Here is a 26648-nt window from a genome sequence, read left to right as displayed (position 1 = left end):
GATGGGACAGTGTGGAGGGAGCTTCACTCTGTGTCTGACCCCGGGAGTGTGTGATGGGACAGTGTAGAGGGAGCTTCACTCTGTGTCTGACTCCGGGAGTGTGTGATGGGACAGTGTAGAGGGAGCTTCACTCTGTGTCTGACTCCGGGAGTGTGTGATGGGACAGTGTAGAGGAGCTGCATTTTGTCAATGTGCTTGCATGGTGTTAGGCTTTCTGTTGGTGACTCTTTACTCTTTCTGACCTCAGACCCAGTTTCTTCACTTGGGTCCGTTTTAACGGGGATCTGTCTGAATATGCATTTGTCCGGAACGAGAACCTAACCTTCACTAACCTGAATAAGACTGACGCAGGAGTCTATCGCTGTGAAGCCAAGAACATCATTGGGACTGGTGGCAAGAACTACACACTGACAGTGCATGGTGAGCTGGTAACTGCCTTCCCACACCAGTTCAGTGCCGTCTGCTGTTTATAGGGTGTGGTGTTCCTAGAGCTGGCGAGTGTGTAAGCCCCAGTTTAAAGTCCTTTTGTTTCACCACCTCTCTCCCTGTCTCTCTATCTATCTTTCTGTCTCATACTCTCTTTTCTCACTTCTGTTTGCTTTTCTTTCTAAATAAAAATATTCTTTACCCCATTTCTTTCTCCCTTTTGACCTTCCTCTCTTTGTCTCTCTGTCCATTCATCTCTCTCTCTCTCTTTCTCTATCTGTATCTCTCTCTGTCTGTGTGTGTGTGTCTCTCTCTCTCTCTCATGGATCCCTTCTTAAACAAGAGTAGCAGTACGTCTGTGCTCCAGGTAAGGTCCCACTACACTCTGTCTGCTGGTGCAGACTCTTGTCCACTATTACACCCTCCCCTCTGTGATAAACACCAGCTGACCACTTGCCCTGGGAGAGACTTGCTCTGTTCACATCCTTGGCCACCCAGCCTTCAGCCCCTCTCTCCGTTTACACAGCCGGCTGTGTCTCTGTCCTCACCACACCAGGGTCTCACCTTTCCCACGCGTGTCCGGACACACTCATGTAGTCTGTCAGTGTGTCTCTGCTTTTGCAGGGATCCATCCGCTGGTATTGGTGAGAGCACAGACAGGGTGACTGGGTGCACCTCAGGGTGCTGTCTCTCACCAGGCAGGTGCTGGCTGCAATTTAGAGTGCCGGGTGCCTCAGGAAACTGCAGATGCCAAGGGGCTCCACCAGGGATAAGCAGAAAGGTTCCCTCCGGTGGCGAAGATAAAGGGGGGAGTGGGGGAATAAGTCTGGGAATACGGGGTCCGCCTGATTCAGCAGGAGTGAGGAAAAACACTCCCTTGTAGGAGGGAAAGGATTTAGGGTGGGAAGTGGAGGGAGCTCAGTGCAAGAGAGGGGCAGAGAGATATGGGGGGGTAAGAAGGGTAGTGATGGAGGGGATGGAGGAAGAGTGAGGAATGGAGGAGGGGAGGGGGTGGAGAAGGAGGGGTGTGAGGGGAATAAGGCAAGGAGAGAAGGAATGGGAGAGTGAGTGAGGGAGTTCAGTGCAAGAGATGAGAAATGAGATATGGAGGAAGAGGGAAGTGATGGAGAGGTGCTGAGTGTGAGGATGGAGGGTTGGGTAGTGATGGGAAGGAGGATGGTGAGTGAGTGAGAGCGTGGGGACAGATGGGTGGGAAGGAGGGGGTGAGTGAGAGGGTGAGGATGGGTGCGTGGGAGGGTAGTGAGTGGGAGACTGGGAAGTGAGTGAATGGGAGGGTGGGGAGTGGGTGGGAGTATGGGGAGTGAAGGGTTGGTTGGGTGGGTAGGGAGAGAATGGGAGGGTGGGAAGTGAGTGAGTGGGAGGGTGGGGTGTGAAGGGTTGGGTGGGAGGGTGGGGAGAGAGTGGGTGGGTGGGAGGGGAGTGAATGGGAGGGTGGGGAGTGGGTGGAGGTGGGGGTTTGGGTGGAAAGTGAGTGGGAGGGGTGGGGAGTGAGTGAATGGGAAGATGGGGCTTTGGGTGGGGAGTGAGTGGGGGTCTGGGGTTAGGTGGGGGTGAGTGTTATTAATCTGATATGGATGTTCCAGTCCCATCTGTGTGTTTTGGTGAACATGTCTCCCTCGAGGGTGGGTGCCGAGCGTCTTCACGTGCCTGATCACCTTGTGTCTTATGTGTCACGCGTGTGTCTTCCTTCTCACCCAATCGCAGGGGACGCCCTGGAGATGGCCCCCACCTCCTCCCCTGCTTCTGTCAATGACTCCCTGACACTGGCCATCGGCGGTAGGTTTATCCTGACTCCCTTCTGCTTTCTCCGTGACTCCTCCACCCTCCACCAGTGGGGTGGGGTAGGGCTGGCCTGGTATGGCCATGGGTGCAGGAATAGGGTTGGTCGCCTGTTGACTGCTCCAGTAAACATGATTGGCTGAAGGGAATCCAATAGGCTGGGGAATCAGTGCAAATTGGGGTTTGTTGCTCTGTTCTTGGGGACAATGCCAGCCAATCAAAACAGGCAGAGCCAGGTGACCAATCCCATTGGTTCTTGCAATACCCTTGCCTGTCTAGAGATAAGCATGCTTTGGGCCAGTAACAAACTTGGTGCAAGAGAAAGGAACCAATAAAATTGTAGAGGGAGTTTCACTCTGACTGACCAACATCCAAGGAGTGTGTGCTAGGACAGTGTAGAGGGAGCTTACTCTCTGACCAATGTCCTGGGAGTGTGTGATGGGACAGTGTAGAGGGAGTTTCACTCTGTGTCTGACCTGTACCCTGGGAGTGTGTGATGGGACAGTGTAGAGGGAGTTTCACTCTGTGTCTGACCTGTACCCTGGGAGTGTGTGATGGCTTGGTGTAGAGGGAGTTTCACTCTGTCTGACCAATGTCCTGGGAGTGTGTGATGGGTTGGTGTAGAGGGAGTTTCACTCTGTCTGACCAATGTCCTGGGAGTGTGTGATGGCTTGGTGTAGAGGGAGTTTCACTCTGTCTGACCAATGTCCTGGGAGTGTGTGATGGGTTGGTGTAGAGGAAGTTTCACTCTGTCTGATCAATGTCCTGTGATGGGACGGGTTAGAGGGAACTTCTCTGTGTCTAACCCATGCCCTTGAGAGTTTGTGATGGGGCAGTGTAGAGGGAGCTTCACTCTGTGTCAGACCTATGTCCTGAGAGTGCGTGATGGGACGGGTTCTGAAGAGTGGGCAGGGTAGGCGTGGGGTAGAGTTCTCCCTAGTTGGGGCTCTAGAACCAGGAGTCAGTGTTTAATTACAAGGAGTCATGGCCATGGACGACAAGAGGAAATGTTTTCTCTCAGAGGGTGGGTTCTTTCCCTCCCAGGAGCAGAGCCTTTGGGTGTTCCCAGGGCAGAGTGAGATGGATTGGTGATGGGGTTGGAGAGGGGTGGAAGTTCACTGGGGGTGAGTGAAGATATGATTACAGTTATCGCAACAGTTTTGTTTATGTGGAAGAGGCTGGAGGGGATGAGTGTTCTCTGTTTTCCCGGTGATGTGCGCGTCACTCTGTGTCTTGCACCAAGGTTTGTGTGGGCAGGTCTGCTTGTAGTGTTGTGGGTGTGGTGTGCAGGAAATCTGAGTGAGGATGGTGGTCCCAGACCACTGGTGAGCTCAGGAGAGGTCCTAGCTGTTCAACCACACGAGGCCTCAGATGTGTGACCGTCTGTTGGTCACATTCCTAAACTTAACCCCAACATCACTCTGTCTTTCCTCTCAACTCCCCATCCCTTCCCCAATTCCTCCTGCTCTTCTCCAGCATCCCACTTTGTCTCTACTTCACCCCATCTTTTCTTTCTCTCCCTCACTTCTCACCACTTTCCGTCTCCCTCTCTATCTCACCACTCACTGTCTACTTCTCTCTTTTCCTCTCACTCCCATTCTCTCTCCTCCCCTCTCTGTGTCTCTCTGCATTCTCACACTCTCTCCTTTCCTTCTTAACTCTCCCTCACCCGTACCCTTTCATTGTCCACTCATTGTCTCCCCCTCTCAATGTCCCCCCACCCTTCTCCCTCGACCTCTCTCCCTCTCACAGTCTCCATCTCTTCCTCTGACTGTCTCTCTCTGTTCTCAATGTCTTACATGTCCCCTCTCACATTGACTGTCAATCCACTTCCTAGTCTCTCTTCCACACCTTCTGCTTCTCATTCTCTCCTCCTTTCACTCTCACTGTCTATCCCTCACTTTCCCTATCTCTCCCCTCAATTCTTTCACTATGCCTCTCTTCCACTTTCCTCCCTCAGCCTCTCCCCATTATCTTCCTCTTCCTTCACTGTCTCTTTCGTACTCTTCCCCCATTCTCTACCCCTTGCTGACTCTCTCCCTCTCACTCCTCCACTCTCTTTCCCCCTCTATCCCTTTCTCCCTTTCTTCTCCACTCTACCCCCAGTGCTGTCTCTTTCTCCCCCCTCACTTTGTTCTCCTTTCCCTATCCTCCCCATTACTCCTCTTTCTTCTGCCCCATATCAGTGTGAGTTTCCATGTTCATTGCCTGAGCCTCACTCAGTGGTGTCTGGTCCCACCTCTCTGTGCTCATTGGTATGGTAAGATGTCAGTCATGCTTTATTGCTCCAATCATTGTCTACATTTCTCTGTTCATTGTTTACTCCACCCCCCCTCCCTGCACGACCCTCCCTCCCTCTCTCCACCTCCCGTCCTCATTACACCCCTCCCTCCCTGCACCCCAACCCCCATTCCCTCCACCCCTCCCTCCCTCCCTACACCTCCTGCTCCTGCTCCACCCATTACACTCCCTCTTCCTTCCATCTACCTCCAGCCCAACTCTCCCTCCCCTTCCTTCCTTCCACCTCCCCCTTCCTTGACTTCACACTCCCTCCCCTACACCTCTCCTTTCCCACCTCCACCATATCCCACTTCGACCCCTCCACTTTCCCTTCCATCTACCTCACTCTCGCTCACATCCTTCATTGCAATTCATCCTCATTCTCCATCTCTCCTTCCCCTACTCCCTCCCTTACTCCCCACCCCTCTCCATCACTGATTTCATCCATCGGTGTGACCATCAGTCTCCACCTCAAGCCCCTCCCCGGACACAGGTACAGTCTGACTGCTGACTGCTCTCCCTCTCGGCACTCTGTCTCTTTCTCATTCTTCACCTCCCTCTGTTACACTTTACGCTCATCACTGAGCACTCTCTAGTGATTGTCTCACTCTTCCTGCACTCTCCTTTCACTCCATCCCTAAATGCTGCCACTCCAACTCACCCTCCCTTTCATTCATTGCCTGTCTTTCTTTCTTGTTTCATTGTTGTCCATCTCTCTCATTTTCTTTTGTCCATTTTCCAATTATCTCTCTCTTTCTCTCTCTCCATCCCTCTTTTTCTCACTCGGTCTCTTTCTCTTTATCTGTCCTTCTCTTTTTTCTCTCTTTCACACCACTTCTCTGTAACCACCCCTCCCTCTCTCTAACCAAACCCTCTGTCTCTCAATCCTCGTTTCCCCTTCTCCTTGTCACTATCTCTCTGTCTGGCTCTCTCTTTCCTCTCACTCTCATTCACTCTGTTTCTGTGTCTCGCTCTCTTTCCAGGTCTCTGTGATTTGACAGTCTGTCTGTCTGTCTCTCACTATGTCTTTGCATGGATTAGTTTTGGATGGGACTATGGGGGTGAATTAATTTGAAAAGGGATTACAGAGGCTGGATTATTTTGGGATGGGATAAAAGTGGTAGATTAGTTTGGGATGGGATTACAGGGAAGTGTACTAGTTTGGGATGGGATGACAGAGAGGTGGATTCATTTGGGATGGAATTACAGAGAGGTGGAGTCATTTGGGATGGGATTATAGAAGGATAGATTAGTTTGGGATGGTTTTCACAGAGGTGGATTAGGTTGGGATGGGATTACAGAGATGTGGATTGTTTGGGATGAAATTACTGGGGGGTTAGTTTGGATTTGGTTTACAGTGTCTGGATTAGTTTGCAATGGGATTATAGAGAGGTGGGTTAGTCTGGGATGGTGTTATGGAGATGTGGATTCGTTTAGGATGGAATTACAGGTGTGGATTACAGAAATGTGGATTATTTTCGAATGGGACTATGAAGAGGAGGATTAGATGGAGTTGGGATTACAGTGAGGTACATTAGTCTGTGATTGGATTATAGAGAGATGGATGAGTTTGGATTGGGGTGACAGTGAGGTGGATGAGTTTGTGATGGGATTACAGGGCTGGATTAGATCTGGATAGGGTTACAGTGAGGTGCAATAGTTTATGACGGCGTTGCCCTGGGGTGGTTTACTTTGGGATGGTATTACATGAGCGTGGAGTAGTTTGGGATGGGATTACTGGGGGGTCCATTTGGATTTGGATTACAGTGTCTGGATTAGTTTGCAATGAGATTACAGAGAGGTGGGTTAGTTTGGGATGGTGTTATGGAGATGTGGATTCGTTTAGGATGGAATTACAGGGGTGGATTAGTTTGATTTGTGATTACAGGGGTTGAATAGATTGGAATGGGATTAGAATGTGGTGGATCCATTTAGGATGGATTACAGAAAGGTGGATTAGTTTGGGATAAGATTACATGGGTTGATTAATTTGTAATGGGATTGCAGGTAGGTGGACATATTTTCAATGGGATTACACAGAGATGGACTAGTTTGGGATGGGATGATAGCAAGGTGGATTAGGTTGGGATGGGATTACAGAGATATGGATTGTCTGGGATGAGATTCCAGGGGTGGATCAGTTTGCGGTGGGTTTACAGGATGTGAGTTAGTCTGAGATGGGATTACAGGTGGTAGATTAGCTTGGGATGGGGTTACAGAGAGGTGTATCAGTTTAGGACAGGATTACAAAAATGAGGATTATTTTGGGATGGGGTTACGGGGAGATGGATTATATTGGGATGGGATAACGGAGTTGGATTAGTTTGTGATGGGATTACAGTGATGTGGGTTGGTTAGGGATGGGATTGCTGAGAGGAGGATTACTTTGGGATGGGATTACAGCAGGTGGATTAGTTAATGATTGGATTACAGAGAGATGGATTAGTCTGTGATGAGATTATGGGGATGGATTGGTTTGGCATAGGATTAGAGTGGGTGGATTAGTTTGGGATGGGATTGTCAGGGGTTGAATAGTTTGGAATGGGATTATGGTGTGGTGGTTTAGTTTGGGATGGGATTATGGGGATATATTGGTTTTTGATGGAAGTACAGAGAGCCGGATTACTTTGAGATAGGGTTAGAAAGGTGTGGATTCATTTGAGATGGGATTACATAGAGGTGGATTATTTTGCAATGGGATAGCAGAGATTTGGATAAATAAGGAATGGGAATACAGAGAGGTGAATAAATAAGGAATGGGAATACAGAGAGGTGAATAAATTTTTGATGGGGTTACAAAGAGGTGGATTAGTTTTGGATGGGATTACGGAGAGGTGGATTAGTTTAGGGTGGGATTACGGAGAGGTGGATTAGTTTAGGGTGGGGTTACAGAGAGGTGGATTAGTTTAGGGTGGGATTACGGAGAGGTGGATTAGTTTAGGGTGAGGTTACAGAGAGGTGGATTAGTTTAGGGTGGGATTACGGAGAGGTGGATTAGTTTAGGGTGGGATTACGGAGAGGTGGATTAGTTTAGGGTGGGGTTATGGAGAGGTGGATTAGTTTAGGGTGGGATTACGGAGAGGTGGATTAGATTAGGGTGGGATTACGGAGAGGTGGATTAGTTTAGGGTGGGGTTACGGAGAGGTGGATTAGATTAGGGTGGGGTTACGGAGAGGTGGATTAGTTTAGGGTGGGATTACGGAGAGGTGGATTAGTTTAGGGTGGGATTACGGAGAGGTGGATTAGTTTAGGGTGGGGTTATGGAGAGGTGGATTAGTTTAGGGTGGGGTTACGGAGAGTTGAATTTGTTTAGGGTGGGATTACGGAGACGTGGATTAGTTTAGGGTGGGATTACGGAGATGTGGATTAGTTTAGGGTGGGATTACAGAGAGGTGGATTGGCTTTTGATGATATTACTGGGGTGGATTACTTTGGGATGGGTTTACAGAGGGGTGGATTAGATTGGGATTTGATTGCAGGGTAGATTAGTTTTGGATGGGGTTACAGAGAGGTGGATTAGTTTACAGGGCCTAGACTGAGATGTCAGAGCCAGTAAATATTTTACAATTTCCTGTGTGAATGTGCAACTGGAAATGTCATTGCATTCCATAGCAAGAATGGCCTTTTAATGGCATTCCCATATCTGGGCTGTATTTTTTTTTTACTTAGGGTGATGTCATTTAGTTGTAGAATCCTGCTAAAGCTGTGGTTGGGATTCTGGATTCCCAGTAGGATTGTTCGTTTGAGAGTGGGATTTGGGGATATTAGGAAATAAGAGTGGTGATTGGGGATTGTAAACTGTCATGAAATGTGTTGTTTTCTTTAAGCAGTTCACTGCAAGATAAAAAATTACTACGTGGCTATAGAACTAAATAAATTTATGGTGCAAAAGTGATATAGCGAATTAATGTTCATGGAACGTTCAGAGGGGTAAAACTATTCCTAACACATTTAGTGGGGGTCTCCAAGCTCCTGTATCTCCTGTCTGATGGTAGTAATGAGAAGAGGGCATGCCCCAGATCGTGAAGATCCTTAAAGATAGATGGCACCTTCTTGAGGCACCAACTTGTGAAGATGACATTGATAATGGGGAAGGTTGTGCCTGTTATGGAGATGGCTGTGTCTAAATACTCTGTAACCTCTTTCATTCCTGTGCATTGGAGCCTCTATACCAGGCAGAATGCAACCAGACAGGATGCTCACCAATGTACACCTGCAGAAATTTGCCAAAGTCTTTGGTGCATACCAGATCTCAACATTCTAATGAAGTGCAGTCACTGGTGTGCCTTCTTCGTGACTGCATTAATAGGTTGGTGCACAATACGTCCCTACATTTCCAAGTGATCATCAAACCTGCCTCTCAGATTGTTTCTCAAATATTGTCCCAGTCTTTCATTCAGTGTCAGTAAGACCAAGGAATTAATTGTGGACTTCAGGGAGAGGAAGCAGGAGGGTACATGCTAGTCCTCATTGATTGATCAGTAGTGGAAAGGGTAAACAGTTTCAAATTCCTAGCCGTCAACATCTCAAGGCAAGAAGGCACTCTACTGGCTATACTTCATTAGGAGTTTGAGGAGATCTGGTCTCTCCTCCAATATCCCGCAAATGTCTCCAGGTCATTTGGTCAGAATGTTCTCCACAGTACATCTGTAGAAATTTACTAGAGTGTTTGGCGACAAATCAGATCTCCTCAATCTCTGGACAAAATATAGTGATGGTCACACTTTCATCTTTGCATTGATATGTTGAACCCAGAAAGAATTCTGTGAGATGTTGATGCCTAAAAACTTGAATCTGCACACCCTTTCCGCTATGGACCCTGCAATGAGGACTAGTGTGCGTTCTCCCAACTTCCCTTTTCTGAAATTCTTTGGTCTTACTGATGTTGAATACAAGGCTGTTGCTGTATCCTAACTCAGCCAGCCAATCTAGCTCATTCATGTCTGCCTCCTCGTCACCATCTGAGATTCTACCAACTACTGTGGTGTCGTCGGCGAATTGATTGGTGCAGTTGTGCTTTGCCACAGTCATGAGATAGTCATTACAATTCCAGGTTTGAGGATGCCACAGAGCAAATGGGATTCCCGGTCTGGGGCAGAGAACAAACATTTGCGATTGAGATAGAGAGTCCATAAATGAGATGACATGGCAGGAGTTCAAGAGGGACGGTGAATGAGGGACAGGTAGGGTAAGAGGATTGGTCCCAGAGTAAGAAGAGGGATGCAGGGTAGGGGAGTGTCCTGGATTGAGTTTATACCTCAGAGACAGTGTACAGGTGAGCATGGGAATTAGTGGGGTCCTGGTTACACCTAGGGACCTGGTACCCTCACCTCCCATCGACAGGGAGAGGATATAGATTTGCCCACAGGCAGGGACAGAGCCTGAGTAACATGGGAGAGAGAGAGTGGGGAGGTCACTGATATGAAGAAGTAATGGAGTGCTGCATTGTGTGAGGGTCAGTGAAGGAGCACCATGATATGGAAGGGGAGGCGAGGAAGGGCCTGTTATGGAGGGTTGTTGAGGGAATGCCACAATTCAGATATTATTTGGAGTTCCTAAATTTGTGAGAGCTCTGTGCTCTGATTCCTGTTTCTGCAATTTCTCTATTCCTCCCTCTCCCCGTTTTCTCTTTCTCTCTCTCTCTCTCGACCAGATCCTCTTTCACAGGTCACCCAGTCGAGCATTGACCACGCTGTCATCGGTGGGATTGTGGCCGTCATTGTCTTCATCGTACTGTGTCTCTTCATCGTTCTGGTCCGCTATCTGATCAGACACAAGGGTAAAATCCTCCCTCCCCAAAACCCCACCCGGTCTCTGTAAGCCCCTAGACCTCTTTCTGTCTCTGTAACCACTACACCCCTCCCTGTTTCTATATCCTCCTCTGGCCTCTCCACCCCTCCCTGTCACTGTAACACATTCCTCCCCCCCCCCCCAGCTCCTACATCACCCTGTCTCTGTTAACCCTATCAGCCCCTGAAATCCTCTCTGAATCTGTATCCTCCCTGCCTCGCAATACCAACACCACTCCCTGTGTCTATAACCCTCTCCAGCCCCAACACCCCTGTATCTCTGTAAGACCCTCCACCTCCAGACCCCTTCTTGTCTGTAACCCCCTCTGATCCCTATACTCCTACCTGTCTCTATAACCCCCTTTGGCCTCTACATCCCTCCCTGTCTCTATAAACCCCTCTGGCCCCTACACCCCTCCCTGTCTCTGTAACCCCCTCCAGTCCCAACACCCCTCCCTGTCTCTGTAACCCCTCCAGTCCCAACACTCCTCCCTGTCTCTGTAACCCCCTCCAGTCCCAACACTCCTCCCTGTCACTGTAACCCCTTCCAGTCCCAACACCCCTCCCTGTCTCTGTAACCCCTTCCAGTCCCAACACTCCTCCCTGTCTCTGTAACCCCTTCTAGTCCCAACACTCCTCCCTGTCTCTGTAACCCCTTCCAGTCCCAACACCTCTCCCTGTCTCTGTAACCCCCTCCAGTCCCAACACCCCTCCCTGTCTCTGTAACCCCTTCCAGTCCCAACACCCCTCCCTGTCTCTGTAAAACCCTCTGGTCCCAACACTCCTCCCTGTCTCTGTAACCCCTTCCAGTCCCAACACCCCTCCCTGTCTCTGTAACCCCTTCCAGTCCCAACACCCCTCCTTGACTCTGTAACCCCTTCCAGTCCCAACACCCCTCCCTGTCTCTGTAACCCACTCCAGTCCCAACACCCCTCCTTGACTCTGTAACCCCTTCCAGTCCCAACACCCCTCCTTGACTCTGTAACCCCTTCCAGTCCCAACACCCCTCCCTGTCTCTGTAACCCCCTCCAGTCCCAACACCCCTCCTTGACTCTGTAACCCCTTCCAGTCCCAACACCCCCTTGACTCTGTAACCCCTTCCAGTCCCAACACCCCTCCCTGTCTCTGTAACCCCCTCCAGTCCCAACACCCCTCCTTGACTCTGTAACCCCTTCCAGTCCCAACACCCCTCCCTGTCTCTGTAACCCCTTCAGTCCCAACATCCCTCCCTGTCTCTGTAACCCCCTCCAGTCCCAACACCCCTCCCTGTCTCTGTAACCCCCTCCAGTCCCAACACCCCTCCCTGTCTCTGTAACCCCCTCCAGTCCCAACACCCCTCCTTTACTCTGTAACCCCTTCCAGTCCCAACACCCCTCCCTGTCTCTGTAACCCCTTCAGTCCCAACACCCCTCCCTGTCTCTGTAACCCCCTCCAGTCCCAACACCCCTCCTTGACTCTGTAACCCCTTCCAGTCCCAACACCCCTCCTTCTCTGTAACCCCTTCCAGTCCCAACACCCCTCCCTGTCTCTGTAACCCCCTCCAGTCCCAACACCCCTTCTTGACTCTGTAACCCCTTCCAGTCCCAACACCCCTCCTTGACTCAGTAACCCCTTCCAGTCCCAACACCCCTCCCTGTCTCTGTAACCCCCTCCAGTCCCAACACCCCTCCCTGTCTCTGTAACCCCCTCCAGTCCCAACACCCCTCCCTGTCTCTGTAACCCCCTCCAGTCCCAACACCCCTCCTTTACTCTGTAACCCCTTCCAGTCCCAACACCCCTCCCTGTCTCTGTAACCCCTTCAGTCCCAACACCCCTCCCTGTCTCTGTAACCCCCTCCAGTCCCAACACCCCTCCTTGACTCTGTAACCCCTTCCAGTCCCAACACCCCTCCTTCTCTGTAACCCCTTCCAGTCCCAACACCCCTCCCTGTCTCTGTAACCCCCTCCAGTCCCAACACCCCTTCTTGACTCTGTAACCCCTTCCAGTCCCAACACCCCTCCTTGACTCAGTAACCCCTTCCAGTCCCAACACCCCTCCCTGTCTCTGTAACCCCCTCCAGTCCCAACACCCCTCCTTGACTCTGTAACCCCTTCCAGTCCCAACACCCCCCTTGACTCTGTAACCCCTTCCAGTCCCAACACCCCTCCCTGTCTCTGTAACCCCCTCTGGCCCCTACACCCCTCCCTGTCTCTGTAACCCCTTCCAGTCCCAACACCCCTCCCTGTCTCTGTAACCCCTTCAGTCCCAACACTCCTCCCTGTCTCTGTAACCCCCTCCAGTCCCAACACCCCTCCCTGTCTCTGTAACCCCCTCCAGTCCCAACACCCCTCCCTGTCTCTGTAACCCCCTCCAGACCCAACACCCCTCCTTTACTCTGTAACCCCTTCCAGTCCCAACACCACTCCCTGTCTTTGTAACCCCTTCCAGTCCCAACACCTCTCCCTGTCTCTGTAACCCCCTCCAGTCCCAACACCCCTCCCTGTCTCTGTAACCCCTTCCAGTCCCAACACCCCTCCCTGTCTCTGTAAAACCCTCTGGTCCCAACACTCCTCCCTGTCTCTGTAACCCCTTCCAGTCCCAACACCCCTCACTGTCTCTGTAACCCCTTCCAGTCCCAACACCCCTCCTTGACTCTGTAACCCCTTCCAGTCCCAACACCCCTCCCTGTCTCTGTAACCCCCTCCAGTCCCAACACCCCTCATTGACTCTGTAACCCCTTCCAGTCCCAACACCCCTCCTTGACTCTGTAACCCCTTCCAGTCCCAACACCCCTCCCTGTCTCTGTAACCCCCTCCAGTCCCAACACCCCTCCTTGACTCTGTAACCCCTTCCAGTCCCAACACCCCCCTTGACTCTGTAACCCCTTCCAGTCCCAACACCCCTCCCTGTCTCTGTAACCCCCTCCAGTCCCAACACCCCTCCTTGACTCTGTAACCCCTTCCAGTCCCAACACCCCCCTTGACTCTGTAACCCCTTCCAGTCCCAACACCCCTCCCTGTCTCTGTAACCCCCTCCAGTCCCAACACCCCTCCCTGTCTCTGTTACCCCTTCAGTCCCAACACCCCTCCCTGTCTCTGTAACCCCCTCCAGTCCCAACACCCCTCCCTGTCTCTGTAACCCCCTCCAGTCCCAACACCCCTCCCTGTCTGTGTAACCCCCTCCAGTCCCAACACCCCTCCTTTACTCTGTAACCCCTTCCAGTCCCAACACCCCTCCCTGTCTCTGTAACCCCTTCCAGTCCCAACACCTCTCCCTGTCTCTGTAACCCCCTCCAGTCCCAACACCCCTCCCTGTCTCTGTAACCCCTTCCAGTCCCAACACCTCTCCCTGTCTCTGTAACCCCCTCCAGTCCCAACACCCCTCCCTGTCTCTGTAACCCCTTCCAGTCCCAACACCCCTCCTTTACTCTGTAACCCCTTCCAGTCCTAACACCCCTCCCTGTCTCTGTAACCCCTTCCAGTCCCAACACCTCTCCCTGTCTCTGTAACCCCCTCCAGTCCCAACACCCCTCCCTGTCTCTGTAACCCCTTCCAGTCCCAACACCCCTCCCTGTCTCTGTAAAACCCTCTGATCCCAACACTCCTCCCTGTCTCTGTAACCCCTTCCAGTCCCAACACCCCTCACTGTCTCTGTAACCCCTTCCAGTCCCAACACCCCTCCTTGACTCTGTAACCCCTTCCAGTCTCAACACCCCTCCCTGTCTCTGTAACCCCCTCCAGTCCCAACACCCCTCCTTGACTCTGTAACCCCTTCCAGTCCCAACACCCCTCCTTGACTCTGTAACCCCTTCCAGTCCCAACACCCCTCCCTGTCTCTGTAACCCCCTCCAGTCCCAACACCCCTCCTTGACTCTGTAACCCCTTCCAGTCCCAACACCCCCCTTGACTCTGTAACCCCTTCCAGTCCCAACACCCCTCCCTGTCTCTGTAACCCCCTCCAGTCCCAACACCCCTCCTTGACTCTGTAACCCCTTCCAGTCCAAACACCCCTCCCTGTCTCTGTAACCCCTTCAGTCCCAACACCCCTCCCTGTCTCTGTAACCCCCTCCAGTCCCAACACCCCTCCCTGTCTCTGTAACCCCCTCCAGTCCCAACACCCCTCCCTGTCTCTGTAACCCCCTCCAGTCCCAACACCCCTCCCTGTCTCTGTAACCCCTCCAGTCCCAACACTCCTCCCTGTCTCTGTAACCCCCTCCAGTCCCAACACTCCTCCCTGTCTCTGTAACCCCTTCCAGTCCCAACACCCCTCCCTGTCTCTGTAACCCCTTCCAGTCCCAACACCCCTCCTTGACTCTGTAACCCCTTCCAGTCCCAACACCCCTCCTTGACTCTGTAACCCCTTCCAGTCCCAACACCCCTCCCTGTCTCTGTAACCCCCTCCAGTCCCAACACCTCTCCTTGACTCTGTAACCCCTTCCAGTCCCAACACCCCCCTTGACTCTGTAACCCCTTCCAGTCCCAACACCCCTCCCTGTCTCTGTAACCCCCTCCAGTCCCAACACCCCTCCTTGACTCTGTAACCCCTTCCAGTCCCAACACCCCTCCCTGTCTCTGTAACCCCTTCAGTCCCAACACCCCTCCCTGTCTCTGTAACCCCCTCCAGTCCCAACACCCCTCCCTGTCTCTGTAACCCCCTCCAGTCCCAACACCCCTCCCTGTCTCTGTAACCCCCTCCAGTCCCAACACCCCTCCTTTACTCTGTAACCCCTTCCAGTCCCAACACCCCTCCCTGTCTCTGTAACCCCTTCAGTCCCAACACCCCTCCCTGTTTCTGTAAAACCCTCTGGTCCCTATACTCCTCCCTGTCTATTAGAATGCACTTACCCCCTCTGAATGGATTTCCTTGCTCCCTCCTGCAAATGCCACAAATGTCCTCCTTCCGCCATGCCAGCATGCAACCTTCACCAGGCCATGGGTGTCCATGTTGCACAGGGCTTAATCTCTGTATTTCCTTCCATAAACTAGCTTCTCTCCATTGCCCATCACCCCCGCTGGCTCACTGCCCCAATTCATTTTGAACAGACAGTGGCTCGTGTTTTGGGGCTTGTGAACTGGAGCGCCTTGCCTATATTAAACGTGGAGGGGAGTGGGCATCACTGTCCTTCTCCCCACCCCTGGCCCTGTGTGTGTCTTTGCTCAGGACTCCCTGGATCTCTCAACTCAGCCCTGGCCCCATTATGAAATCCACCTTCACTCCATCCATGATGTTCAAGGATTTTTAGAATGGAGAAAGCACTTGAATTTTTGCCCAGATAGAAGGCTGCATTTGGGCCTGGCCCCAGCAAGTGACTGGTCTCGTCAGGCCTTCCTGCAAATGCAGGCCTACTTAGTGTCAGAGTCTGAGCAGTCCATTCTCCAAAAGGACATAAATAATGAACAGGAATCGGCCATTTGGCCCATCAATCCTAAAACTATGCCCTCTCATGCTTGCCATTTCAGCCCAGGGAAAAAGCCTCTGACTATCCAGACAATCAATGCCTCTCATTATCTTGTATACTTCTATCAGGTCATGTCTCAACCTCCATTGCTCCAAGGAGAAAAAGCCGAGTTCACTCAACCTATTCTCATAAGGCATGCTCCCCAATCCAGGCAACATCCTTGTAAATCTCCTCTGCACCCTTTCTATGTTTTCCACATCCTTCCTGTAGTGAGGCGACCAGAATTGAGCACAGTACTCCAAGAGGGGTCTGATCAGGGTCCTATATAGCTGCAACATTACTTCTCAGCTCTTAAACTCTATCCCACGATTGATGAAGCCAATACACTGTATGCCTTCTTAACCACAGAGTCAACCTGCGTAGCAGCATTGAGCATCCTATGGACTTGGACCCCAAGATCCCTCTGATCCTCCACACTGCCAAGAGTCTTAACATTAATGCTATAGTCTGCATTCATATTTGACCTACCAAAATGAACCACTTCACAGTTATCTGGGTTGAATTCCAACTGCCACTCCTCAGCCCAGTTTTGCATCCTATCAATGTCCCATTGTAACCTCTGACAGCCCTCCACACTATCCACAACACCTCCAACCTTTGTGTCATCAGCAAATTTAATAACCCATTCCTCCACTTCCTCATCCAGGTCATTTATAAAAATCACAAAGAGTAAGGGTCCCAGAACAGATCCCTGAGGCACACCACTGGTGACCAACCTCCATGCAGAATATGACCCATCTATAACCACTCTTTGCCTTCTGTGGGCAAGCCATTTCTGGATCCATAAAGCAAATGTTCCCTTGGATCCCATGCCTTCTTACTTTCTCAATAAGCCTTGCATGGGGTACCTTATCAAATGCCTTGCCGAAATCTGTATACACTACATCTACAGCTCTACCTTCATCAATGTGTTTAGTCACATTCTCAAAAAATTCATTCAGGCTCATAAGGTTCGACCTGCCTTTGACAAAGCCATGCTGACTTTTCCTAATCATATATACCTCCCCAAACGTTCATAAATCCTGTCTCTCAGGATCTTCTCCATCAACTTACCAACCACTGAAGTAAGACTCACTGATCTATAATTTTCTGGGCTATCTTTACTCCCTTTCTTGAATAAGAGAACAACATCCGCAACCCTCCAATCCTCCGGAACCTCTCCCATCCTCATTGATGATGCAAAGATCATCGCCAGATGCTCAGCAATCTCCTCCCTCACTTTCCACAGTAGCCTGGGGTGCATCCTTTCCGATCCTAGTGACTTATCCAACTTGATGCTTTCCAAAAGCTACAGCACATCCTCTTCCTTAATATCTATATGCTCAAGCTTTTCAGTCCGCTGTAAGTCATCCCTACAATCACCAAGATCCTTTTCCATAGTGAATACTGAAGCAAAGTATTCATTAAGTACCTCTGCTATCTCCTTCGGATCCATACACACTTTTCCATTGTCACACTTGATTGGTCCTATTCTCTCACGTCTTATCCTCTTGCTCTTCACATGCTTGTAGAATGCCTTACAGTACAAAAATCTATCCATGTTTTAAATCTATTTAATGAGGTACCATAGCCTTGGCAGAGAATTTCTCAGATGCACTACTCTCTGAGGAAAGCAGTTCCTTCTTATCATCATCCGAGATCTTAAGTCTCTGTCCCCTATTTCTAGTCTGAAATACCAGTGGAAACAACTTTACTGTCTCTATTTTATCTACCCTTCTCCTAAATTGATATTGTTCTACAAGATCCCCTCTTGTTTCTCTGAGTTCCAGACCCAGGCAACTCGGTGTCTGCTCAGAGGCTAAACCCTATATCTCCGAAATGAAGCTCTTAAACCTCTTTCACACTGCCTCCAAAGCCAGTGTACAACCGACTCCCATCCTAACACACAACCCCTCTCCCCCACAGGCACCTACCTGACTCATGAGGCTAAGGGCTTGGATGATGCTCCAGATGCTGACACAGCCATCATTAACGCGGAGGTGGGTCACTCCAGCTCGGAGGAGAAGAAGGAGTATTTCATTTAGTGCAGGAGCGAGGGGGGAGAGAGAGCATGGGAGAGAAGAGAAATGAAGGGTCCCGGCGGTTGAGAAGGAGATGCCATCTGTAGAGAGCACCTTGGTCTGCTGCCGATGAGAGTGGATGGCTCCTCCTGTTGCACAAGCACCACCAGAGTTTGCTCAAACTTACGCCTAGCGTGCAGCCTGATTATAACTTACTGTTGTAAACACGATCGCTGTTAAGTCTAGTTATTGGTTTAATATCCTTCTGTTCAAAGATTTATTTGTGAGAGAACAGGAGAAACAGTGGGGAGGGGTAGGGAAAGGGGGTGGGCCAGTAAATTGGAATGGGTCCAGGAACCAGACATCATTGGCAATGTCCATCCTCACCTGGGCTTTTTCAAGATTATTCCTCCAAATAATGCCCTGGGAGTGTGTGATGGGACAGTCTAGAGGGAGCTTCACTCTGTGTCTGACCTGTGCCCAGGGGGTCTGTGATGGGACAGTGTAGAGGGAGCTTCACTCTGTGTCTGACCCGTGTCCTGGGAGTGTGGGATGGGACAGTGTAGAGGGAGCTTCACTCTGTGTCTGACCCGTACCCTGGGAGTGTGTGATGGGACAGTGTAGAGGGAGCTTTACTCTGTTTCTGACCCATGTCCTGAGGGTGTGTGATGGGACAGTGTAGAGGGAGCATCTCTCTGTTTCTGACCCGCACAATCACTGGTCTGCCTTGGTGACGGGTATTTCCCACATTTTGGAGTTTGGCAGCATTATCAATGTTTGCATGGTCACTGCTAAGCAGCAAGCCCTCTACCCTGGCTAAGCATAGGAAGACATCTGCATCACTTGTCTTTCAGTTTCTCAATGGCCAAGTCTTACTACCCCTCCCAACCTTACTCCTGTTCTGCAAAGTTTGATATGATTGGCTGGAATTATATACATATACGTTATAAATATATACATATAACTATGAATAATAAGTGGATGTCTACATGTGTCTTGAAAAAGCAGCACTGCAATTGGCTGGGAGTTTTCACGTGTATATTAAGCAGCGCTGTAATTGGTTGTTTGCTGTGTCTGCACACTGCCCCACACACAGTAAGGGCAACGTGTTGTATCTGGGTTTGGTCACTGGGGGTATTGGGTGTTGTTTTTGCAAATATTTTAAATAATAAAAGGGAAAGATTTAAACCCTTCAGCGAGAGATGTGTTTTCCTTTCTGGGTTGGCACTTGAGCCGCAGGTGGTCAAGGAAAGACACTGATGAATGGAATAGTTGGCTCGGTCTGCAATGAGAGAGTCAGGAATCTGCAGAGGCCTGACTGCTGGAAAGTATCCTTTAGAGTGGGAGTGGGGCATTGATAGGAGAGGGAGGGATGGGGTGGGCAGAGAGAAGGATTGGATTGGTTTGCAAGGGAGGGGCTGGGGTGGGAGGGGTGGGTTTGGGGGGTAGTGTGGTATTTGGGAGAGAGGGTCATAGGTGAAGAGGGATTGTGGCAAGACGGAGTGTCTTAGGGAGTAGGGAAGGTGAGGAGAGGCAAGTGCAGGGTTTTGGCAAGGAAGTGCCTGGGAGGGTGAGGGACATGTTTGAAGTGAAGGGGTGAGAGGGAGACTGTCCTGACAGGACGAGAGCAAAATCAACTAGCGGTCTTTGAGGGGAGAGGAGTAGCTTTAGAGAAACATAGACTCTCAAAGTGTTTGCTGCAGGGGTTAGGAGGCCAAAGAAAGAGAGAGAGAGGCTCCCATCTAGTGCTGGTGCCTCAACGGGGGGGGGGGGGGGGGGGGGGGGGAGAGAGAGAGAGAGAGAGAGAGAGCAAGACTCCCTCTCTGAAAGAAGTCCTTGGGCTCAGAGAGAGGATTCAGTGCGCGGGGTCTCTGATGGGCTGTATCTAAGATGGGTTCTTCCCATCTCTCTTTCTCCCCCTCACTTTCTCTCCCCTCCCCCTCCTTCCCTCCATCTCTTTTTCCCCCTCTCTCTTTCCCCCCTCTCTCTCTTTCTCCCCCCTCCCTCCCCCTCCTCCTTCCTCTCTCCATCGCTCCCTCTTTGCTTCAGGCTGGCCTCCGAGCCTTTGGCCTAATTTTGCCTGTAAGCTGAGGCTGTTGCCCCTGGCAACGCCAGGCAGGGTGAAGCCATAAAGCCTCACCTTTTGTTCCCGGCCCCTCCCATCAGCACAGAGTTAGGGGGTTGGGGGAATGAGGGACAGTGCTCTATTGTTGTAGCTGGGTTGCGTGAGGAGGAAATGTGAGAGCAAGGACATCAGATTTCAGTCGAGGCTTGGGACCCTGGCAGTCTGGAGGCAGGCTACAGTCTGGCTGGGAACTCTCACTGCCAGTCCAGTCACCACAGGACCATTCGGGACAGGACAGGTCTGAGGTTGTACTGGAGGAGCACAGGGGTCTAGTGCAGAGGGAGAGAGTCCCAGATCGAGAGGGACGGGATTGTGTTGAGAGAGAGAGAGAGAGAGCTGAGAAAGAAAAGTGTGAGAGAGGGACAAGGAGAGAGAGAGGAGAGAGCACAGACAGTGAGGTTTAGGGACAGGGAGAGAGAGAGAGGAAAGGAGGGGAGAAAGAGTCAGAGGGCACAGAAATAGAAAGCGAGAGTGACGGACAAAGAAAGGAAGTGCAGGAGACTGGCTCAGAGAGAGAGAGAAGGAAAGAAAAAAAAGAGCGGACAGAGAAAGAGAGAGAAGGACAGATGGAGAGAGAGTGAGAAGGAGACAAAAGGCAGAGGAGATTTTGTATTTGGAGTTTCCTGGTAGAAGAAAGCGGGGTGGGAAAGGAGTGTGGGCAAGCAGAAGGAGTGGGAAAGGAAGAGTGACAATAGTGATCTAAAGTGGTTTAAGGAGAGACATCTAGGACAGGGAGAGGGAGGGGATTTAGTAGAGAGGGGAACAGAGACAGAGGAGGAGCAAGATGGGGAGTGAGGTGAGGGGAGTGACTGGGACTGTCGCAGACTGACCGCAGATGGGGATTTGAGAGCCCAGTTTAGAAATGATGGACAGCCTCCAACCCAGGGAATGGTGGATCCAGCCCGCGATTCAAGAAGTCAGCCTGTGCACATTTTGCCCTGAACCCCTCGAGTATTAGCCCACTACCTCAGGCTTTCCCTCCTCTGTCAACAGTGAAATGACGTGCAGCCATCTCATCTGCTTTGTCCTTGCAGCCTTCTGCACTCTGTCTGTCTCGTCTGCAGGTAGGAGCAGCTTGGGTCAATCCGTGGGGTTGGTTGGATTAGTGGAGTGAAACAATGGGGGATGGAAGACAGGGGCGTAACTTGAGGGTGACCAGGGTCGGGGAGACATTAAGGAAACAAGACCTTTGACCCAACTGACCATGCCAACCAAATTTCCTATCAAACGAGTACTTTACTTGAGTATTCACTATGGAAAAGGATCTTGGTGATTGTAGTGATGACTTGCAACACACTGAAAAGCTTGAGCATGTAGATATTAAGAAAGACGATGTGCTGGAGCTTTTTGGAAGCATCAAGTTGTATAAGTCACTGGGACCGGATGAGGTGTACCCCAGGCTACTGTGGGAGGCGAGGGAGGAGATCGCTGAGCCTCTGGCGATGATCTTTGCATCATCAAAGGGGACGAGAGAGGTTCCAGAGGATTGGAGGGTTGTGGGTGTTGTTTCTTTATTCATGAAAGGCAGTAGAGATAGTCCAGGAAATTATAGACCAGTGAGTCTTACCTCAGTGGTTGGTAAGTTGATGGAGAAAATCCTGAGAGGCAGGATTTATGAACATTTGGAGAGGTATAGTATGATTAGGAGTGGTCAGCGTGGCTTTGTCAAGGGCAGGTTGTGCCTTACGAGCCTGATTGAATTTTTTGAGGATGTGACTAAATACATTGATGACGGAAGGGCAGTAGATGTAGTGTATGTGGATTTCGGCAAGGCATTTGATAAGGTACCCCATGCAAGGCTTATTGAGAAAGGAAGGAGGCATGGGATCCAAGGGGACATTGCTTTGTGGATCCAGAACTGGCTTTCCTACAGAAGGCAAAGAGTGGTTGTAGACGGGTCATATTCTGCATGGAGGTCAGTCACCAGTGGAGTGCCTCAGGGATCTGATCTGGGACTCTTACTCTTCGTGATGTTTATAAATGACCTGGATGAGGAAGTGGAGGGATGATTTAGTAAGTTTGCTGATGACACAAAGGTTGGAGGTGTTGTGGATAGTGTGGAGGGCTGTCAGAGGTTACAGCGGGACATTGATAGGATGCAAAACTGGGCTGAGAAGTGGCAGATGGAGTTCAACCCAGATAAGTGTGATGTGGTTCATTTTGGTAGGTCAAATATAATGGCAGAATATTGTATTAATGGTAAAACTTTTGGCAGTGTGGAGGATCAGAGGGATCTTGGGGTCAGAGTCCATAGGACACTCAAAGCAGCTGCGCAGATTGACTCTGTGGTTAAGAAGGCATATGGTGTATTGGCCTTCATCAATTATGGAATTGAATTTAGGAGCTGAGAGGTAATGTTACAGCTATAATAGGACCCTGGTCAGACCCCACTTGGAGTACTGAACTCAGTTCTGGTTGCCTCACTACAGGAAGGATGTGGAAGCCTTAGAAAGGGTGCAGAGGAGATTTACAAGGATGTTGCCTGGATTGGGGAGCATGCCTTATGAGAATAGGTTGAGTGAACTCGGCCTTTACTCCTTGGAGCGACGGAGGATGAGAGGTGACCTGTGATAGAGGTGTATAAAATGATGAGAGGCATTGATGGTGTGGATAGTCAGAGGCTTTTTCGCAGGGCTGAAATGGTTGCCAGAAGACACAGGTTTAAGGTACTGGGGAGTAGGTACAGAGGAGATGTCAGGGGTAAGTTTTTTTACTCAGAGAGTGGTGAGTGCATGGAATGGGCTGCCGGCAATGGTGGTGGAGGCGAATACAATAGGGTCTTTTAAGAGACTTTTGGATAGGTCCATGGAACTTAGTAAAATAGAGGGCTATATGTAATCCTAGTAATTTCTAAGGTAGGGACATGTTCGGCACAACTTTGTGGGCCGAAGGGCCTGTATTGTGCTGTAGTTTTTCTATGTTTCTATGTGCCCATGTTTCATCCATTGATAAACATTTCTCATCCAAGTACCTTTTAAATGTTGTTAATGCTCCTGCTTCAATCACTTCCCCTACAGCTCATTCCAGATACTGACCAACCTGTGTACAAGAAGGGCCAGAGTCACCTCTACTTCCTGAGGAGACTGAGGTCCTTTGGAGTGTGCAGGCCTCTCCTTCACATGTTCTACCAGTCTGTTATCGCCAGTACAATCTTCTATGTGGTGGTGTGCAGGGGCAATGGCATCAACACAGGTGATGCCAACAGGCTCAATAAACTGATTAGAAAGGCTAGCTCTGTTATTGGAATCAAACTCGACACCCTATAGGCTGGAATATAACAAAGGACCCTACAGAAAATCCTGGCAACTCTAGACAATGGTTTTCACACTCTGCATGCCACGTTGGCTGAACAGAGGTGCACTATTAGTAATAGACTACGCACTACAGGAGGTCATTCTTACCCTCGGCCATGAGACTTTTTTATGAGTCAACCTATAGCCGAGAGAGTGACGACTTCCTCCTGTCAGACTATTTGAGGTAACTTACTTGTATTCTCTCTTACTTCTCTAATAATATTTGTATACCTGTGCACCCACAATGCCACTATGACACTGTAATTTAATTTGGGATCAATATAATATCTATATATCTAATCTTTGGGTGAAAAACTTGCCCCTAAAGTTCCTATAAAGTCTCTGCCTGATCACCATAAACCTCTGCCCTCTGGCTCATCATTCTCAAACCCTGGAAAGAAATTGTGTGCATTCACTCCATTGATGCCCTTTGATATTTTACACATTTTATAGGATAAATCTTAGTCTCCAATGTTCCAGTAAAAACACTCCCATCCTGCTCAAGCTCTCTCCATAACACAGTCCATTGATTCCCAGGAAAACGCTGGTTAATCTCAACAGCAACACTTTTCAGCTTAATGTCATCTTTCCTAAAGCAGGCAATATATATACGGGGAGAGTATTCCATCCAGATCACTCCCACATCCCCAGCTATATAGTCCCAACATACCTACATCAACCCAACAACCCCATGTACAACAGCCCATCACAACTACATCACTCCCTTTCCCCATCTACACCGTCTGTCCCATCCACATCACTCCCACTTATCTCCATCTACACCATCCCATCCCATCCACATCATTCCCATGTCCCCATCTACACCATCCCATCCCATCCACATCATTCCCATGTCCCCATTTACACCGTCCCATCCCATCCACATCACTCCCACGTCATCATCTACATCATCCTGTCACATCTCCATCTACACTGTCCCATCACATCCACATCACTCCCACTTATCCCATTGACATGGATCCTAATTGAACCTTCATTTCTTCATGCTTCTTGATATTTTTGGACTATGCTCATGTCAAGTGGAGCTTATTTTCATTTAACTACATACATGTATATAATATATATAGAAATGAGACATTTCTTTGAACCAGGGTGTAAAACACATAACACAAATCACACACAATAACTTACGAAGGTAAGGATAAAGTCTACAGATGAATCACACATAAGTAACAAACTAAAGTGATTTAACATTAAATATTGTAAGAATCAGAATAGATTAAGCAGTGACACTTCAAGAATGATGCAGCAGGGAGTTCAGAAGCCTAATGACCCGGGCAAGAAACTTATTCCCATCCTGACTGTTCTTGTTTTTATGCATCGGAGGCTCCTGCCTGATGGGAGAAAGTCAAAGGGATGCTGGGTGGATGGGTGGGATTCTGCATGGAGGTCAGTCACCAGTGGAGTGCCTCAGGGATCTGTTCTGGGACCCTTACTCTTTGTGATTTTTATAAATGACCTGGATGAGGAAGTGGAGGGATGGGTTAGTAAGTTTGCTGTTGACACAAAGGTTGGAGGTGTTGTGGATAGTGTGGAGGGCTGTCAGAGGTTACAGTGGGACATTGATAGGATGCAAAACTGGGCTGAGAAGTGGCAGATGGAGTTTAACCCAGATAAGTGTGAAGTAGTGCATTTGGGAAGGTCAAATATGATGGCAGAATATAGTATTAAGAGTAAGACTCTTGGCAGTGTGGAGGATCAGAGGGATCTTGGGGTCCGAGTCCATAGGACACTCAAAACGGCTGCGCAGGTTGACTCTGTGGTTCAGAAGGCATGTGGTGTATTGGCCTTCATCAATTATGGAGTTGAATTTAGGAGCCAAGAGGTAACGTTGTAGCTAGATAGGACCCTGGTTAGACACCACTTGGAGAACTGTGCTCAGCTCTGGTTGCCTCACTACAGGAAGGATGTGGAAGCCATAGAAAGGGTGCAGAGGAGATTTACAAGGATGATTCCTGGATTGGGGAACATGCCTTATGAGAATAGGCTGAGTGAACTCGACCTTTTCTCCTTGGAGCGACGGAGAATGAGAAGTGACCTGATAGAGGTGTATAAGATGATGAGAGGCATTGATGGTGTGGATAGTCAGAGGCTTTTTCCCAGGGCTGAAATGGTTGCCACAAGAGGACACAGGTTTAAGGTACTGGGGAGTAGGTACAGAGGAGGTGTCAGGGGTAAGTTTTTTACTCAGAGAGTGGTGAGTGCGTGGACTGGGCTGCCGGCAATGGTGGTGGAGGCGGATACGATAGGGTCTTTTAAGAGACTTTTCGATAGGTACATGGAGCTTAGTAAAATAGAGAGCTATACAGTATGTAAGCCTAGTAATTTCTAAGGTAAGGACATGTTCAGCACAACTTTGTTGGCTGAAAGGCCTGTATTTTGCTGTAGGTTTTCTATGTTTCTTAATAATACTAAGAGCCCTACGTACACAGCGCTTCTGATAAATGTCCTCGATGAATAGTAGGGAGACCCCTATTATCCTCTCAGTTGTTCTCACAGTTCGTTGTACGGACTTCTGGTCTGATGCTCCACTGATCCCTTACTTCACGCGATCGACCCTGAAACATTGCCAAAGATCAGCTCATTTCAACTGTCCTCTCCATATCTAAGTACTCCACATCGACAGCATCCAACCTGCACCAGCGGCATCTGTCACAGACATGTCCCAGCCACAAACCTGGGCCAGCGGGATCTGTCACAGACATGTCCCAGCCACAAACCTGGGCCAGCGGGATCTGTCACAGACATGTCCCAGCCACAAACCTGGGCCAGTGGGATCTGTCACAGACATGTTCCAGCATTTTGTCTCCCTCCCTTCTTGAAGAAGGGTCCGTATGGTTGAAGCCAAACAAAGCACTCGGTACTTGTGACAACAAAAAATCACAAATGATAATAACAAGGCTCCCTGGAGCTCAGTGAGGTTTGTAAAACCACAACTCCACTGTCTCAATGGACACTTGCTTCCATCCTCAGGCACAAGACATTGGGTCCTGGGATGTCTTTGCCTTTAGTTCCAATACTGTTGCCAAGGTTCTGTTCCATGTGAAGACCTGGTCTCCTCGGAAGCAGACATCCAGAATTGATGAAGGCCAGGGTTGGAAAGGTTTGCAGTTTGGGATGGCTGGGAATGATGGGTTTTGGGAAGGTGGGAGTGATGGGGATCCATGTATGTGAATGAAAGGGGTTCAAGGGTGGAGTGATGCTGTCTAAGGGTGGGGTGGGTGTGATGGTGTCTAAGGGTGGGATTGGAGTGATGGATTCTAAGGGTAGGAGTGATAGGGACCAAGGATGGAAGGGATGGTTGTTGGGCAGAGGCAGTGATGGGTGTCTGGTGGTGGAAGTGATGGGTGTCCGGGGGTGGGAGTGATGAGTATCTGGGTTTGAGAATGTTGGGTGTTGGCAGTGGAAGTGCTGGGTATCCAGGGTTGGGAGTGATGAGTGTCCCTGGGTGTGAATGTTGGTTATTGAGGGGTGGGA

The 26648-nt window shown here is 49.9% G+C and overlaps 2 protein-coding genes across 5 annotated transcripts in view; both read left to right on the top strand.

The window, feature by feature from the left end:
- Positions 1-18925, top strand: part of cadm3 (cell adhesion molecule 3) — a 46153-nt gene extending 27228 nt beyond the window's left edge. The window contains exons 7-11 of one of the 4 annotated variants that reach the window (XM_073030998.1): positions 248-420; positions 2152-2223; positions 4970-4999; positions 10160-10285; positions 17638-18925. In XM_073030998.1, the coding sequence (XP_072887099.1) occupies positions 248-420; positions 2152-2223; positions 4970-4999; positions 10160-10285; positions 17638-17756 (520 nt within the window). In that variant the 3' untranslated portion in view covers positions 17757-18925. The remainder of the gene's footprint in view (positions 1-247; positions 421-2151; positions 2224-4969; positions 5000-10159; positions 10286-17637) is intronic. The other 3 variants (XM_073030999.1, XM_073031000.1, XM_073031001.1) reach the window with 3 other exon arrangements.
- Positions 18926-20637: 1712 nt separating this feature from the next.
- LOC140717077 (protein turtle homolog A-like) overlaps positions 20638-26648 on the top strand; it is a 61050-nt gene continuing 55039 nt past the window's right edge. Inside the window, exon 1 of the mRNA XM_073030257.1 lies at positions 20638-20921. Coding sequence (XP_072886358.1) covers positions 20855-20921 — 67 coding nt within the window. The 5' untranslated portion in view covers positions 20638-20854. The remainder of the gene's footprint in view (positions 20922-26648) is intronic.

The sequence above is a fragment of the Hemitrygon akajei genome, chromosome 27 (assembly GCF_048418815.1).
Source record: "Hemitrygon akajei chromosome 27, sHemAka1.3, whole genome shotgun sequence".
In the NCBI taxonomy this organism is placed as follows: Eukaryota; Metazoa; Chordata; class Chondrichthyes; order Myliobatiformes; family Dasyatidae; genus Hemitrygon; species Hemitrygon akajei.
This window is presented reverse-complemented; position numbering and strand designations above follow the sequence as displayed.